Genomic DNA, 17,559 nt, shown 5'->3' with positions numbered 1-17,559 from the left:
CTTCTGTCAGTGTTCTTGGAGTTAGGTACTTTGTAAGTGCTATAAAAGAGTGTGGTTTAAAGTAGTGGATAACTTAAAGTATTAGCTGATTATGAGTAGAATGAAGCATCATTTTCTGGAATAAGTGTTTGAGACAAAGCCATTTGCCTGAGCGTGCGTAAATTAATTAGGTTAGGTTTTCAAGTGTCTTGATTAATTACATTAAAATAAAGAATATTTGGAGCCTGTGTGCAAAAGTATAGTGAATGATGGCTGTAATAGATGCTGACTACAAAAACTATGACTTCAATCTCCAATATTACAAAGGGATATTTTTCTTTGAAATAATTTGCAAAGCATGGTAGTAAATGGCTTAATGGTGCATGTTAAGGAGGTCAAAGAAACTAATGTAAGAGGAAGACTGTTGTTTGAATATCACATGTGCAGGATCACATTCAAAAAATGTGAGAGTCTTGTTGAAAGGTAATTTCAAACATCCTGCATTCATTTTAAAGCATAACTTATTATGGAAAGTAGGAAGTGATACCTTAATGTTCTAGAGACTTTCAGAGAATTATGTCCTCACCTGGGGTACTTCTTCCCTTTCCACTTCTGCCTTTTTTGTCATTGTTCTTTTCTGTCTTGTAGCAAAAGAGTGTAGATTTAGATTAGACACTAGGAAGTTCTTCACTGTGAGGGTGGTGAGGCACTGGTACAGGTTGCCCAGAGAAGCTGTGGCTACCTCATCCCTGGGTGTTCAAGGCCAGGTTGGATGGGGCCTTGGAGCAACCTGTCTAGTGGAAGTTGTCCCTACCTGTGGCAGGGACGTTGGAACTTGTGATCGTTATGGTCCCTTCCAACCTAAAATATTGTGTAGTTCTACAAAATCCTTGTGCTATTACATATTTGAACAGAACCTAGGAAAAGAAAGATGTTTGTGTGATTTAATTTATTTACTTATTTATTTTTAAGTGCTAGGCAGTGTCAACATTTTCTGTACTCCAAGGAGGGGTGGTCCATACTATACTAGAAATGCTGATATCCTCACAAAGTTCATTAATTGATTGGCATGACCTAAGCAAGGATAGTATCTAGAATTAGTCCATGCAGTTGAAGTGAATATGTCTTATTTAGCAGCAACTAATGAGATAAGAATTTCTGCTGTTAATGTTGTGTGCATTTTAATTTATTTTTTCTAACAGATAATGTCATTTAACAGGATGCTGAGGTGGGTGGACCACTTGTTTGCTTTGTAATAACAGTGTGTGACCTTACAGTTCTGTTTTCGAACTCCCTTTTCTGTAAAAGGTTGCTAATATTAAACATTTATCCCAGTGTTTTCTTTTGGGATTAATCAACTAATTTGTCTCTTATTCCTGGATCAGTCACTCCTTTTATTTTCTCCTACAGGGTTACAAGTATGTCGTCCAAGAAGGGGAATGTTGTGGGAGATGCCAGAAGACTGCCTGTGAGGAGCAGATATTCTGGTCTCGGGGTGATGCAGATCCTCGTTTGCATGAGGTGAGGTGGCGTGGCATGGACACTTCTTCTACCAGAAGTGCAAGGGGATTAATTTGTGTTCCACAGAAGGAGGTTGAAGAAGATAAGAGCTGTGTCTTTCTATACATCAAGCAGCACTGAAAACCAGTGTCTTGTAGGGTGTGTAGCTTTTTTGGTTCCAACAAGCAAACCCTCCTTACCCTTTTGGGGCTCTAAGGAAGCAATATATTTGTGTAAAATTAATAATTTCATAAATGGTAGCTCAAAATAATGTTAGTAGGATGTGATGCTTCTCTGACCAAAGGCTACATGTTTAAATTATCTCAGTTACATAGTATTCCTCTATGGATAGCAGGCAGATGGGGTAGTGGATTGCTTGAATTTCACAGTCCTATGTAAATGGGATATCCTATTTGGTACGCACTGAAATGTCAGAAAGTACATGAGGGTAGAAACATGAATTATTCTCTGGTTGCTAAAGATAATTGCTGATTGTCAGATCAGCCCACAATGGTCCAAGTCACACTTGTTTTCTGCTCAAAATAGCTGTTTATTTTCAGCAGTATGCCTGTTCCCTTAGGATTCAGAGACCCAATGGGAAGTGAGTGCATAGATTGGCCATTTAAAATGTGCTGCAGATACCCTGCTGCCCTGGAAAGCTACCTGGATAATTTTTTCTGGTTTTGCCTACACTTAATTCCTTCAAGTTTTTCAGTTTGTGCTATCCCTAACCCAACCACTCTTGGCAAGCCTCTGCCAGTAACATAGAATTGCTTAATCCTATGCAGAGGTTTGGATTCAAGAAAGGCAGGAGCAGTTAGTTAAATATTTTTAAAATAACAGACCTTCTCCCCATCTTTTCTTCCCTAAGTGTTGTTCTTTATAAAGCATCTGCATTTCAGCTACCTCTCATGTTCACATATTAATATTGTTTTTTTAATCGCTTCTTTTACAAAGGCAGTCTGATGCACTCTTTTAAAAAATGTTAATGGATCATTTTGCAGCCTGCCTCTTCCCTGATTTTTCCAAGGGAATTTCTTAATGTGGATCAGTATCCTTTTCAGCTTTGTAAAACAAGACTTCAGAAGGCCCATTTGAATGTCCCAATGTGTCTTACTGATTTGTGTTGTACTGACAGAGTAAGAAATGCTGATACTCTGCTACCTCTCTCTTGCTGTGTCCTCTTTCAACTTTTCTGTCATTAACAATGAAGTAAGCATATAACATGAGAAGTATGAACACGTGAAAATATTCCCTAACTTTCTGAACAAAAATATTTGAATTTACTAGACTTTGGGATCTGATTTTCACTTTCAGTATTCTTGAAGTATATTCAGAGTGTTAACAGTGGAGGCATACAGTTACAAAGCAGTGATCAGGCCTTCCCAGTGCTGAACTGTGACAGCATCTTCTTCTAGCCTGTACTGATGTCTCTTCCCATAATAGTGATTGAAGTTCCCACATTGTCTGACCCATGGGCAATTATAATCAGTAGAACTGTAAACAGGTTTCAGTCTCTTCTACATTTGCAAGTATTTTCTGGTGTAGAGCCTATTGCCAAAGCCTCCTTTGGGCTGACTAGAACTGACTTTCAGCAGGTTCCAGCAGAAAGAGGACCAGCAAAGAGGTGCAGCCAGCTACTGGGTAACAAATGTAGATTTAAATCTAGCTAGGAGCGCTGTTTCTTCTTCACATGTTATTTCACCTGCCTCTTTATTTCTAACCCTAAGGATACTCCTGTAACTCCTATGCTTTACAAACTAAGCAGCAGACTGTTCTATAAACTGATTGTTGCAGTGAGGATTTGTGGAGAACTGTTGAGTGACTGTTCTTGACACAGTAAATGTGCTCTTTGCAAACCAGCATGCTTGCAAACAACCTGTGGTGGTCTTCCTTCTATGAAGTGGCACAAATACTGCTATCTATAATTAGTTCTACAATTTCCCAACAGGTTGGCACAGAGTGGCGATCCCCCTTCAACCATTGCATTGTCAATGAATGTGTCCAGGTGAACAATGAGGTTTTTGTGCAGCAAAAGAATATTTCTTGCTCTCAAATGGATGTGCCTGACTGTCCAGAGGGAACTGAACTACGCTGTGACCAAGTAATAGATTGCTGTCCTTCCTGCAGATGTGGTAAGGTTTTGTGGATGATAAATGGAATCACTCATCTCATGTCTTGATGTCTTGTTTCTCAACAGCAATTTCCAAAGTGCGTGTTTTGCAAGTATACTACTGCTTTGAAGCTCTCCTGTATAATTTAGGTATTGAGTACAAAAGCACCTGCTGCTATTACTTTCTCTTTCCAGCTGACATTTACTGTCTCTTGAACAAATTGCAGTTGAAGCTATTTTGCAGTGCTTCAGAGAGACATACCAGGCTGTGTTTCTACAGCTCCAGCCTGCACTTTTTAGCATTTTAAAGATGATGCTCTTGTCATAGGAAGTGCCTGCTATGAGCATGGAATTTGCAGCCATGTTGTCTTCTCTGTGTCTCTGAGCATGTGACTGTGGCCATTTCGTAGCACAGACTTTGGTCAAAAGTCCAAATCAGAGGATTTGGTTAATTGGGCTCAGTCTGGGAAGATGCCCAGTTATATTTAATTGACTAGTATATATGCAACCACAGGGTGAGGATCTAGCAGTGGGAGTAGGAGGGGAAATATGCACTGTAACTTGCAGGAAACCTAAGTGCATCTTCTGAGAGCGCAAGGCTTGAACTGGAGGGGAAAATTTATATTGTGTCATGTACTTGTTAAAAAACAACTCAGCAAGACATAACTGGAAGTGGAATTCGAAAGAATTACAAATTGTTACCTTTCAAGATATAACGTAAGAGGGCTCAGTTATGCCTTTTGACAGTGAAAGGATCTAAATGTTCTTTGGAATGCTAATAAGTCAAAAAAGCATATCTGTGGTTTAATAAATCTTGATAATGTCATGATAATGGTAATGTTAAATGGAATATTATCTTTTTTTTTCAGTACCCTTGAATGGTTGTCCTTTGAATGGCACTGTTATTGGGGTAAGATGCGGTTCATTTTATTTGCTGTGGTGGTGAGACATTTAGATATAAGAATGAGCTTTTAAAGAACACAAACTTGCCAGAATGCACATAAGCATCCAGGGCAGCTTTGTGCAGACAAAACCTCTGGAAGTGAGACCTTGGTGTAAGAGAAGTGGCAAGAGGCTCAGAGTGTATATGTCCAATTCATGACTCTGCCACAGTCTCCCTATACGACAACAAATATTTCTGCAAAAGGGACATGGAATGTTTGCTTATCTTGAAAGGAGGCTTAAGAAAAGTTCTTAGAAACTGTGGTAATCTGTGTTGTGCAATGACTCTCAGGCTATCGAATGCACAGGAAACAGTCTGTGAGAGATAATCTCAAATATGATCCTTGCCCACTTCAGGGAAGCAAAAACTTCCCACATTCTACCTAGAGGATAACACAGATTAAAAAAGGATGGAGAGTCTTGCTCCACCTATGTGGAAGGAGGGGTATCCCTCCTTGGCTATTAGCAGGAACAGGAAAGCTGAGCTTCCTCACTGTTTGACCTCTTTTGCCTTTCAAGATCTCTGCTGATATGCCCTCAGAGAAATTTTTTTCTGAACTGCACATTTAATGGATAGATTAAGACATGTTTAACCCAGCCCATGACAGTGGGAATGATGGGAGTTAAGCATCTGATCTCATTTATGCCGAATTTATCTTTGGAGAGCTCTGTCAATTGTCCATTGTTTTCCTAAATCCATATTCTGGCAGCACCTCTGGTGTCAAAGAGCTCAAAATATTCTCATCATTCCCCAGGGAAACAGGTCCTCTTTAGTCATTTAACCTAACTTCTAACCTATGTATTCCTGCATTTTCAATGTGTGTCTTTCTTTCTTTTTCATTTATTTAAAAGATAAGTTTACCCAAATCTGTTTGGGCTTTTGAGGTATGGCAGAGAGAACATTTCTCCATCTATTTCTTCTGTGTTTGATTTTTTTTAGTTGAAAGGTGTAAGTTTATCAGTTTGCTAGAGCTCCTGTCATGAGCTCGTGTCATTCTGTGTGGGGACTACTTCCCTGTAGAATTAAATCCGGGGAATAATTCTGCCTTTCTTGTCAGAAAACTGGGAGAAAGGCTTAAAAGTGGCGAAATCTAAAATCCTCTTCTTTCTCTTTGATTCCTCTGTTTGTCTCATCTATAGTATTTTGCCAAAACTAGTTGTGGCATTTTATAAAGACCATTCTTGTAGAGACTGTCATGCAGTATAGTAAACGCTAGCTTCTGCCACCTTCTGTTACATAGGATATACATATGTATATATACTCTATCTGGCAGAAAAGTTTCTTTCATGAACAACAAATTTTTTTCTCTTCCAGCAAAATATTTCCCTGATCTGTCCCATCTTTGTTCTATTTTTGAGTGTTTAAAAATATTTTAAAATACTTTAAAGCATAAGGAAATTTTGAAATAAAATGTCATATTGAAGGCAAGATGAGAAGTATTCATATTTTGCAGACTTAAAATGTTTCAGCTTCTACAATATGGAAAAAAATTCCTATGTTAATAAGATTTTCCCAGTTTAGAATGAATTCAGAAAGTGTTTCAGATGACAGAAAACTACATTTTGACTCATTCTTTGCTATCTGGCCATGTATAAAAGCTGTCTCTTTTTTTTTTTTTTTCCATGTAATGCAGATTTAAAAATGTCTTGTTGTATTTCCTGACAATTAATCATTTTATCAAACACTGCCTGTGCAAGATCTTGAGGGTGTAGGTAGGCCCCAGCTGTTACATGACTTCTGTGCTCTTGCTGTTGCAAATGTCAAGCTTTACTGAAGTTAGCATTCAACAGCGCAGTCAGAAAAATATTTTCTCAGGATGGAAAGTATGAAATTCGAGTTGAGATATAATCATAAATGATTTCTAAGCAAAGTGGCCATTTTGATTTAAAAAGAAATATCTAGCTTATAGTAGGACTTGTCTTAATTACATTTTCTTTTCAATTAGACCAGCTTAATTTAATAACTTATTATAAGTTTACTAGCATATAATACAGCTTCTTCGCTGTATGTTTGAGAGCTTTTGAGCAGCTGGCGTTACTACAACCATGTCTTACACTCTTCTCTACTTCAATGACTGTTCCAGAGTTCTGGTCAGGAAGGAAGACATAGTGTCCACAGAAGTTTATACTTCCTGGATTTCAAAACCTTTATTCTGGGTCCTTTAAGAATAGGTTTCAAGTTTCATTTTATATCAAGGGAAAACTTTGCTCCATTAACTCATTCACTAAATAGTTCCAAGTTCTGAGTCTTTTACTGCAGTTCTGTTCACTGACTGTGTTCTTAATCCCTTTACATTTTTGTCTTGTATCTGGTTACCAATATTATATTCCAGTAATTTGGTGTATTGCATTCACTCTGCTGTTCTTAACAATGCTGTGGGCTTTAACTGCAGACTTCCAAGCAGGTGGCTGTATTTACCAAAAGGATTATCTGTATCACTCATCTGTTTTCCCAGGCTTTTACTGAGTGGCATTTTTAAAGGAGATCTGAGTAGATCTGGGCTCTATGCAGGTTAATTTGGTTGCACTGACTAACACAGGGGCAGCAGATGTTGACATTTCATTTAAAGTTAGCCAAGAAAACACATGATAGGTGTATTATAGAAAGGAAAAAAGATGTATCAATCCATTATTTCATTCAGTTCTGTCATGCTAAGCTATGTTTGTTCACAGAAAGCCATTGTTAAAGCCATTTGCATGCTGATCCCCAAATACATTAAATAAATATTACAGAACGAAGCTGTGATGCAAACTTTGGAACAAGGCAAGACCTTCCTCTGAAAGTTCAAAGCCCTTGTGTGTGAGGATTTAGTTTCAACATGTCTCTAGTAAGCCCTAAGTTCCTTCCTGTAATAGTGATTTTGGTATATATTCCACTTTATCTTTTTTGTATTTAATTGGAATGTTATAACTGTGAGAAGATCCAATGAGGACATCAATTGTAATATCAGTTGTGGCTTTATAAAACCCTTTCTTCATGATGTGAAACCCTAGAGTTACTGAAGCATTCTGTGATAAGCATTTACTTCTAGAGGGCTGGAATTAAGTATGATTATGATTGTAAACAGAACAAACCCAACCATGTTTTGAAACAGGTCAATATGGCAAGGGCATCTCCCAGACTTGGAAGGCTTTTGTGTGGACATGAACATGCATGTGTGGAATTACTAATCAGTAAAGTGCTATTAGTGGCAGTGGACCGAATGCCCTTAAGAGGCCTCTAGTGTGTAATAGAACTATTGCTCTAGTGTCTGAATGCTTTCCAATGTTAAGAGTTAAGAAGAAGTCTGGAGTTTTGTATGTCATTTGCTATCTGTCCCTCTCCCATAGGAAAATGTTATTGGTGTGTCCTTGTGCCTGATCTGCTAATGTCTTTTAATCCTCAAGATTAGTGACCTGATATTCACTATAAAATGTTCAACCAATAAAGTTGAAGAGTCCTGTGTTGAGGTATCAAGATGAGCTGCTAAAGGCAGGGATCACCCCATCAGTACTATTACCTCCATCATGTTGTATGTGGAGGATCTTTTTTTCTAGACCTCCACAAACCAAGAAAAAAATCATTGCTCTGGCTGGTGCTTTATATTAGATCACTGAGGCCTGAGGACCTCTGCTGTGCTGGAGTGCAGATTAAGAATGTAATTAAAATTCTTTAATAAGAACGTTTATCCTTCGGTGTATATGTTAGAGTGTTGACTCTTAACTACTCATAAATTTATTACCTTTACACTGTTACTCTGGCCAGCTTCTTGGTTTTGCTCCATTTGTTCCATGAGTGTTTACCAGTGTGGCACAATTCTTCTTCCAAGTGAAGTCAACAGGGACATTTAAATGACTTTTGGAGCACAATTTAAAGCTTTTATAACCTAGCAATATTCAGTCTGTTTACCTTATTTATTAGGTTTTAGAAGCTCTTTGTGAAAATCATCAATGTGACTCCTCCCATTTTATCCCTTCAACCGTTGTGACTTGTTATTTTGGGGTTGAAATGAAATGTTGTACGTTTGGGAAGCAGAAGGACTTCGTATTTAGAATTCCTTTCAGTGCTAGGAATACAGTTACGAACTCCACATCCTTTTGTTTTCCATTTAATAGTTTGGCATTTTTGCTCTACATTTTAAATGTTATTTTTTTTTGTTTTGGAAAAATAGTGCAATCCAGCAAACAAGGTGCTCAGGGAATTTGAATTGTGTCCCAGCTCAGCCACTGCTTTGCTTGCAATTATGAACAGGTTCTGTTCTTCACTCAGTAATCCTGTTTATGGTTTTGTTTATCTGTTCTTAATTTTAATCTTTTAGGCCTCTAGAAATTCTAAGCAGTATTATTACAGGAACAACAGCAAATAATTTCTGTCACTGATCTGTGGGTAGCAATGGCTCAAGAATAAAAAACTTGTTGGCAAACCAATTCACTGCACTTGGGAAAAATGAACTTATGGCAACCACCTATACACATAGCCAGGATAGCTTTTGACAAAATCTTTCTCATCACTTTCACAGATTCCTCTCTTGCTAGCTTTGTAAGCAACGCGGTAAGAAATGCCAATGCCATTTCACAGGTTAAGGAATTCTAAAAGGCTTACTTGAAAAATATCCTCATGTTATGCTGCTTATTCTGGAATTATATATGCAAAAATTTGGGTCTCTGGAATGTGGGGGCATTGTTTTACTGTTTTGTTTTGCAAGAATTGCAATGTAAGATTTAATGAAAGAGATTTAACCTAGATAAAACTGCTCATTTATATGAGTTATGCTGAAGAGAATGTCACTGACTTAACAAACTGGTTCTAATCTTTCAGCCATGGAGACGCCTGATGGTGGATCAATGCACAACCTGTCACTGCACCCTTCAGTCAACACCTTCTCTGAGATATACTCTGACATGTACAAAATTAAACTGTGAACCATGTCCAGTGGTAAGTGTGAGTGGCCTGGATATTCTGGTTAAGAATGTGTCGCATAGGAAGGTCGTATTCTTAGCTGTATATACATATTAGTTTATATTCTGTACAGCTCTGGGACCTGTTGCCTTTCCTCAAGTTTTTCTGAGGAGTCATGGCCCTGTATTCTTCTCCTGAATTAGGCTACATATACCAAATGTGATCTAAATCCACAGTGTTTGAAAGGTACTGTTTCATAGTGTTCAGGTCCACAGGCATTTTTATTGTGCATTTTAGACTACTTACCTTTAGGACAAAATAAGGTTTGGCAAATCATTTGCAACAGAAACTGCTGTGTCTCCTTTCCTATCTGTCCCTCTGGGGACCAGCAGCTTAGCCAGATCTCTACTTCAGAGCTTTCCTATGACTATTCTAAACTGTCTAATAGCTGGGCTCAATAACAATTGTCTGCTTCCCAGCCATGCCTTAGGTGATTTAAGGTGATTGACCCCTTCAGTTCCACTGGCCTTTTTGAAGTCTTTGCTGCTGCTTTGCTGCCATCTTCTGAAATGAATGAGCTTGGCTGAGAAAGTCAGAGGCAAATAGCATCCATTGTACTCTGCTGCCCAGCAGCGTGACCAGAGTGCCTGACTAGTTCTGTTCAATCATGTAGTTTTCTTTCTTAGCACCAATATCTCAAGTGGAAGGGGACCTAAGAAAGCTGCAGAGGCTGGATTAATCTCCCTCTGTCAGAAAAGCACAGACCAGCACCTAAGTTTCACAGAAAAAGGCTTAAATGCCCTTTCCTCTTCTGTCTTACCCTGGATAAAGAATGGAGCCCAATGGGCCCAGCCAAACTCAGGGCCTGTGCAAGTAGTGTGGCCATTGTATCAAAAAGTCACATCTCTAACATGATGATATGGGATTCCCAGTTGAAATTCAGCAGAGACATACATTGATAGGGTTCCTGCAAAAAAAAGGGGGAAAGTTTTGAATGAGTCCACTTTTCAATCCCCAAGTAGAACTGGAAAGGACAATGTAGTTCTGGACCCTAATATTACCCTTCCTGTAGTTATGATTATAGACACCGGCTTCTGAAAGGAAAATAAATGGCCAAGCTCAGTGCTGAGCATCTTCCTCATTGCCACAGAATATAACCTGGCAGATCAATGGAAGAAACCCAGATACACTAGACTGAATCTGTGGCCAGAAACGTGTGCATATGCACATTCCCATGTAAAAATGCACAAACATAAATTCTTGCTTTTCAATGCAAGAAGCCAGCTGTAGAAATTAGAGGTAGAGGAATCAATAAAATACATGTTAAAAAAGTGCGGAAATATTCCTCTCCTGCTTCTTTGACCACTCACACAGTTCCCAAACAACTTCTTTCCCCTACCTGACCCAAAAATACAGACTAAGCTAACAGCCCTGAGGAAAGGACAATTTCCAGTTGGGCTTATTAAGCACTGTGAAGTTGTGTTTAGGAGATGTGAAGCTACCCAAGGGAGATGGCAAGTCTAGGTGTTTATAGCCACTTTAATGAATCTGTGGAGCTTGAGGGGAGAAAAATATCAAATAACATACAGAATGTCTTCATCACTCAAAAGCCAGTGGAATTCATACACATACTTGGGGTCTTTCCTGTCTCAGAGTCACTGATTTCATGATACGCCCAGATTAAAAGAGATGTCTTCATAATGGATAAAATCATGAGTTAAGAGTATATGTTCTTGAAGGAGCACCTGCTTTCTACTGGATGCTGAAGTTGTGAAAATAAATGCACTGGTCACTGAAGTGCAGCCAAGTGCAGCATATTCTGCTCATCAGGGTAATTTGTTTTGGTCATTTTAAGACCTACTTTAGGTGCTTACATTTTTGCTAGTAGAGCAAGTTACTTAAATAACAATGAACTATGTTTTATTCCAGTGATTTAATAATACCCCCCCCACCCTCCCCAAATTCTTTATCTATAAAAAACATATGGATAACATGCATGCCTTCACTCAACCAGAGTGTTTGTTGTCTTAAAAATGTTCAGCTCATCATAAGCAGCTGTTGGTTATGTGTAGCAGCTGGAGACATTACTGTGGGACACTTCATGTGTTAGCTCAGTTCCTTTCTGATTTTTATTTTCCACTATCCACTCTATATCTTTCTTCCTCTTCATCTACTGCTGCTCATTCTCCCATACATCTTTCACCACCAGTGTTTTTGACTTTCTGTGCCATTTTTGGGTCTTCATTATTCCTCTTTTCTTTGTCTCCTTTTTATTTTATTCCATCATACCCTCTCCGCTGCTTTTCTTACTTCCTTGTTTTATCAAGCCATTTTTTTTTCCATAGTCCAGATTTTCCACCTCAGCCTTATTCTCCCCATTCCCTGCCTACTGCTTACTAACCATCTTATCCTTTTCTCCTAGTCCAAGCACTTCAAGCTACTTTTCCAAGTTGCCCTGTCTGTTATTCATTAGCTTTACAAAGAAGCTCCTGCACACCACAAATGCAAACTGTAGTTCATTCAAAACATTATAGTAAGCTTCTTACCCTCTCCTATTGTCATGTGTTATTTAGTGGACCTGACCTTGCAACTGTTATAGTCAAAGAATATTGAATTTAGTGGTCAAAGGAAGCTCTTTATACTTGGAAATAATTTTCCCTCCATACTGTATAATAAAACACTACAAAGATTAATACTAGCCTTTAAAAAAAACCTTCCCCAAAGTATGCAACTAACTAGATTAAACTAGTCTAGTCCTACTGTTTAAAAAGCTAGATATCACTTTGTCCACTGAATTAAAACAACAACAAAAAAATAAACAATCAAACAAACAAAACCACCCAAAAAAACCCAAACCCAAAACCTAAAATCTTTCTTGAAGTAAGTGTTAGGAAGCATGTTTAGGACAAAATAAACCCAGAAAAAATGTCCTTTACCTTGTAGAATTACAGAAGGCAGGAAATCTCTGGCTCTTGCTGTGGAAAATGCGTGCCAACTTCATGTGGCATCAGGCTAAGAGATGGAAGGCTTAAATACCTTCAGGTAAGTTTTAAGCACTTTTGTTTATGTGTAAATGTAGCACAGACTTTTGGTGAGCCCAAGGAAAAGGCATTTTTTCCTCTTTGGTTCTAGAGGGACATTCTAGATGTATCTGCAAGCGTGAATATCAAGGAACTTCAACAGGAATATGAGCTCAAACAACTACACAGAGGAAATTAAAAACCTCATTTAAAATGAGAAATTTATAATTAAAGTTGCAAATGTGAATTTTGAAAAATCTTTCCAGCATATAGGTTCTTAAACAGTCATGGATATTTTTCTGGTAAAAACCCATCAGCTTGTCTGCTGTATATAACAGTATATAACTTTTTCTTTTATTCCATTCCTGAGATAAGTTTTAGATGGGGAGAGTGTGGGAGGAGCAGCAAAGCTGATGAAGGGTCTAGAGAACAAGGAGCAGCTGAGGGAACTGGGGTTGTTTAGTCTGCAGAAAATGATGCTCAGGAGAGACCTCATTGCTCCCTATGACTGTCTGAAAGGAGGTTGGAGCGAGGTGGGGATTGGTTTCTTCTCCCAAGCAACAAGTGATAGGACAAGAGGAAATGCCTCAAGCTGCACCAGCAGAGGGTTAGATTGGAATTAGGAACAATTCATTCGCCAAGAGGGCTATCAAGCACTGAACACAGCCTGCCCAGGTTGAATCACCGATCCCTGGAGGTATTTAAAAGACTTTTACATGTGGTGCTTAGGGATATGGTTTAGTGGTGGATTTGGCAGTGTCAGGTTTATGGTTGGACTTCATGGTCCTGAAGGTCTTTTCCAACCTAAATGATTCTATGTGAGGGTGGGTTTATGTGTTTTTTAAAGAAGCTCCCAACTCAGCCAGCAGTTAAATGTTCATATATACAGCTCTTTAAAAGGTGATTCATAGGTTCTCACTTAAACACATTTCTTTTGTGAGTTAATGGAATTTTTTCCCTGTTAAGAGGTGGGTTTTGGAAGCTGTGACTGAGCTGTAATAAATTTGGCTATGGAAGTAAATAGAAGATGATGAATTTGTTGATAAAAAATTCTGTTTATTAAATATTTCTATGTTTTAAAAGCTTCACCATCACAGTACCTTAACTGAAATATCAGTAGAGGAATAGTCAGGTTGTACAGTTTTCTGAAATATTCCTGTCCCATGTTGTTTCTCTGTGAAGCTAACAGCCCTTATCTTTACAGCCAAATGAATCACTTCAGGATGGCTGTGATAGTCACTCCTGTAAAGTAAACGAGAAAGGGGAATTTATCTGGGAAAGGAGAATCACTGGCTGTCCTCCATTTGATTCCAGAAGATGTTTGGCTGAAGGAGTAAGTAGTGAAACGGGTCCCATTTCCAGATTTCCTAATGGACACTGTCATGTTTATGGTTCTGTATATAGGTACCTTACGTATATTAGGGTGGGAAACCCCAACCTTCTCCCAGCACCTTGGCTAAACTGAATTTGAACCTTCTTTGAAATTCAGAATTTTTTGGTTTTTTAATTTTATTTTATTTTAAAATATATGCTGGGTTTATATGGGACTATACTGTAGGGGGGATGCTGAGCTTGCAGTAATTCTGTTCCATGTGAAACAGCAAACATAAGAAACTGTTTATTCTAACAAGGTTTTCAGTTTGGTATCCAGAGTAAAACTGTGCCCATAATTACACAAACTGAGAAAACAGTTGGATCGCCCCCTTGTTTCCTATGAGTATGTATATGACATGCTGAGATGTTTTTCTCTACCCTCCTATGAGGTTAGGGAAAGGAATTTTCACAGTGCTGTAGAAAGAGCTGAAACTTCCACATTTGCAGTTATTTGGTCTAATGGTATAATAAAACCTCTCCTCAACACGTCCATCCATTCTTCCTGTGGTTTGAGGTTAGCTGTACAGCAAGAAACAGAGTGCATGTCGGCATGTGGGACATGGGGTCCTGCTTTTGCTCATCTAGCATCACACAGACGTTTATTTCCACCTGTCTCCATTTTCTTCAGCATGGCAGGAAGCAGGAAACCTTTAACAAAGCTTGTACCCAAACCTCTCTCTGCATGCACAATGGAGGATTTTGTATGTATAACACAAGAAGAATAAAGCTCCTACAGTGCATTTCTTTGTGAAATCGCTATAGCACACAGTTTTGTTATACAAACAAGTATTTAGAAAAATGCTGGGTTATGTTACAAGCTTCGGATTATTATCATATTCTAAAGGTCTTGAAAATCAAAGAAGAATAGATTACTTTTTAACCAGAACTTCCCAAACCACATTTATTCTCCTCCCATCCAAAACCCAGAACTATTTCACCTATAAAATTAGTGGGTTTCATCTAGTTACAGATGAAGAGTTTAGGGGGTTTAATTAAAAAAGTATCCATGGTTCAGGTGCTTAGTGTGACAGTGGCATCACCTTGCAGTATAAATATTTCTTGGTTTTTCTTTACACTATGGGTTTTCAGCAATTTTCCACCATACGTATATTTCTGAGAATTACTGTCTACATGGTAGTAATGAAACAAGAAAAATAAACCTTTTGGCTGTTAAAACTTGACAGATATGAAATTTTATGATGATTTGCCTGGACATTTTCATCTGTTGTGGAATAGGCTTTCATCTATATTGCTAAAAAAATCAAAAGGGACTGTTTAAATTCCTTTCTTAAACAGACATAAGAATTGGATGCTATTGGGTTCATCACTCTGGTTTCCAGAAATTTATCTGTATTCAGTATGTTTACTTCAAAAAGCTCCTAATGTAAGGTCTTAGCAATATTTTCAGATATTGAACTTGATAATATAGTCAATTATTTCTAATCAGCTATCAACAAACATAATGGCAAGTTCAAAAATCTTAAAATGTGTGGTTACAAATAGATGATAATTACTAATTAGGTGATTACTAATGCCAATTTCCATTTTTGTACAATATAGAGATACAATTTTCTCTCTTAATACCCCATGTTAAATATCCCTTTATATTCTTCCAGCAGAAGAGATATGCATAATTTGTGCCAAAATAGAAATCTTCTTTTTCTATTGTTTTAGGGTAGAATTGCAAAAATTGGCAATACCTGCTGCGACACATGTAAGTAAATAAGCCCAAAGTTTTGTATGGAAACTGTAGAGAATGTAAGCTACTGTGTCAGAAGCTACATTTTGCATAAGATGCAGGTTAATGAAATGGAGTTTAGCAATGTGGTTAAAATAAACTACCAAACAAGTCCTCCCTCTGATTGGGAAACTCTGTCATGTTTTGTCCCCTGGAACACGTGTTTTGACAGTATTCACAACTGCTTAGAAAGAAATAGATACTGTTTTATGCAGATGTTAATTATGAATGTTTTATTTTATTGGTCACCTAAACATAACAGGACCAGTATTGCACACACACAGGTTGACAAGCCACATAACCTGATACTGAATATGAGCGGCAACCACTTCATGAATAATCAATCAACTTAAAATGAATTTAGCAAAAAACCCCTGGTGACAGTAACGTAATTATGATTGGGTTTTGCTATTGTAATCATCAAAAAATGGTACGGGAGATCTTGTCAAATGTGCATTCCTATTGAACAGCCTGACTGCATCTTAAATTTGGCAGTGTAGGAGTCAGAAACTCTTAATTTCATGCATCATTGTGTAGATAATCCAAATGTCACTCAGGCTGTGGCAGGAAGGGTTTGCTTACCTGAAGAAGGATTGCAGGGTTGGGTTCTCATTTCTAAAATGAATATCTGATGCTTTTGTGAGCAGACAACCTCTCAGTTTTCTCTCATGTAAGTAAAAAATTAATAATGCTGTAGCTCATTTAAAAAACCCCAAACAAATGACAAACCAAAATGTTGATATTCTCTTTTAAGGTCAGAATATCAATATCTTGTCTGTGTTCTGTTATGACCTTGTTTTTTTTCTTTCTTCCTTTTTTTTTTTCCTCCTTCCCTCTATACGTGTGCTAATAAATAAAAGATGGCCAGCATAGCAGCCCATCACCACTTTGCACAGTAACTGCTGTAATAATACCCGTGATGAAGGATGTTAACTCCTACAGAGTTTACAGCCTTTGCCTGTCTGTATGATCACTGAGTCCAGCTTAAGAAATAGAAGTCAGAAAGCTATTAAGATAGACTGTCATCAGATGGCTCACACAGGTAATTTAGTTAAGAGAGCATTAATCTACCAGGCTTCAAGTAAGGTATACTCAATATTATTTATTAACAAAAACAGATTTTAAGATTTAAATGACTGGATGGTGGGCAGGCTCTACTAATTGAGAACACTTATCAGTACAGTTGGTGAAAGGAGAAACCCAGTTCCAAATGAGTACTGCTCAATAAATATATTTATTAGCAATTATAGTGATTTAGAAGTGATACCTCCTTGCAGCAGAAAAAGCTAATTGATCTAAGTGAAATATTGCATGCCTAAAAATGCTCATATTATATGGGCTTTCAAATCATTATTCTCATTGATATTCACTTGGATGTAGCTCAAAACTGAAAAGTCCCTTGTGACAGCAGAGTCCTGTTCCTATTTGCTTTTCTACTCAGGGCCCTTCATAATGTAAAAGCCAACATACTGCATTCAGCCTACTAACCATAAGTTATCAATTGAAGTACTGTCATTAACACATTGAATCAAACACATGTAGGTACCAAACTCTCTTTCCTCTGTATTTATATCTTTCTATAAGGGCACTCAGTAACAACATGCAGTCTGTTTCACACTTTACAGGGAATACCAAGGCTTGGGAAAACTACCGTAAAACCAGAATAATTATTCTTAAAAATCAAATAAGAGAATAATTAATATCTCATGTACACAGAGACTTAGATATAGGTTACATTCCTTCCCAGGTCTTGACTGAGTTAGTTTTTCAGACAAGTCGGTACCGTAAAGAACTTGGCTAAGAACTTTGAACTTGTTCTCACAAGTCCAAAGCACAGTTCAGGGTGATGCCTTTGGTTCAATAGAGTCCAACACAGCTTTGAGTAAAGGCTGTTTAAGCCACTTTCCCTTTCTATGTTATGCCCTGGCTATTGGAGTTTGTTAGTATGTCTGGAGGCATTGCTCCAGTTTTTAACTACATAGGTACATATAAGTGAACAGGCTTATTTTCTTGT

At 37.8% G+C, this 17,559-nt stretch overlaps 1 protein-coding gene across 1 annotated transcript in view; it reads left to right on the top strand.

Annotated features, from left to right (window-relative positions):
* The window catches only part of VWF (von Willebrand factor), a 132,919-nt gene that overhangs the window by 111,863 nt on the left and 3,497 nt on the right, over window positions 1-17,559 (top strand). The window contains exons 44-50 of the mRNA XM_061358144.1: window positions 1,390-1,500; window positions 3,431-3,614; window positions 4,462-4,502; window positions 9,333-9,449; window positions 12,357-12,455; window positions 13,638-13,766; window positions 15,482-15,521. Coding sequence (XP_061214128.1) covers window positions 1,390-1,500; window positions 3,431-3,614; window positions 4,462-4,502; window positions 9,333-9,449; window positions 12,357-12,455; window positions 13,638-13,766; window positions 15,482-15,521 — 721 coding nt within the window. The remainder of the gene's footprint in view (window positions 1-1,389; window positions 1,501-3,430; window positions 3,615-4,461; window positions 4,503-9,332; window positions 9,450-12,356; window positions 12,456-13,637; window positions 13,767-15,481; window positions 15,522-17,559) is intronic.

Source organism: Neopsephotus bourkii, unplaced genomic scaffold, assembly GCF_033783945.1.
Source record: "Neopsephotus bourkii isolate Nb327-2 ecotype Australia unplaced genomic scaffold, CSIRO-AGI_Nbou_v1 NB_107, whole genome shotgun sequence".
NCBI lineage: Eukaryota > Metazoa > Chordata > Aves > Psittaciformes > Psittacidae > Neopsephotus > Neopsephotus bourkii.
The sequence above is the reverse complement of the archived record's forward strand: the minus strand, read 5'-3'. Positions and strand labels throughout refer to the sequence as shown.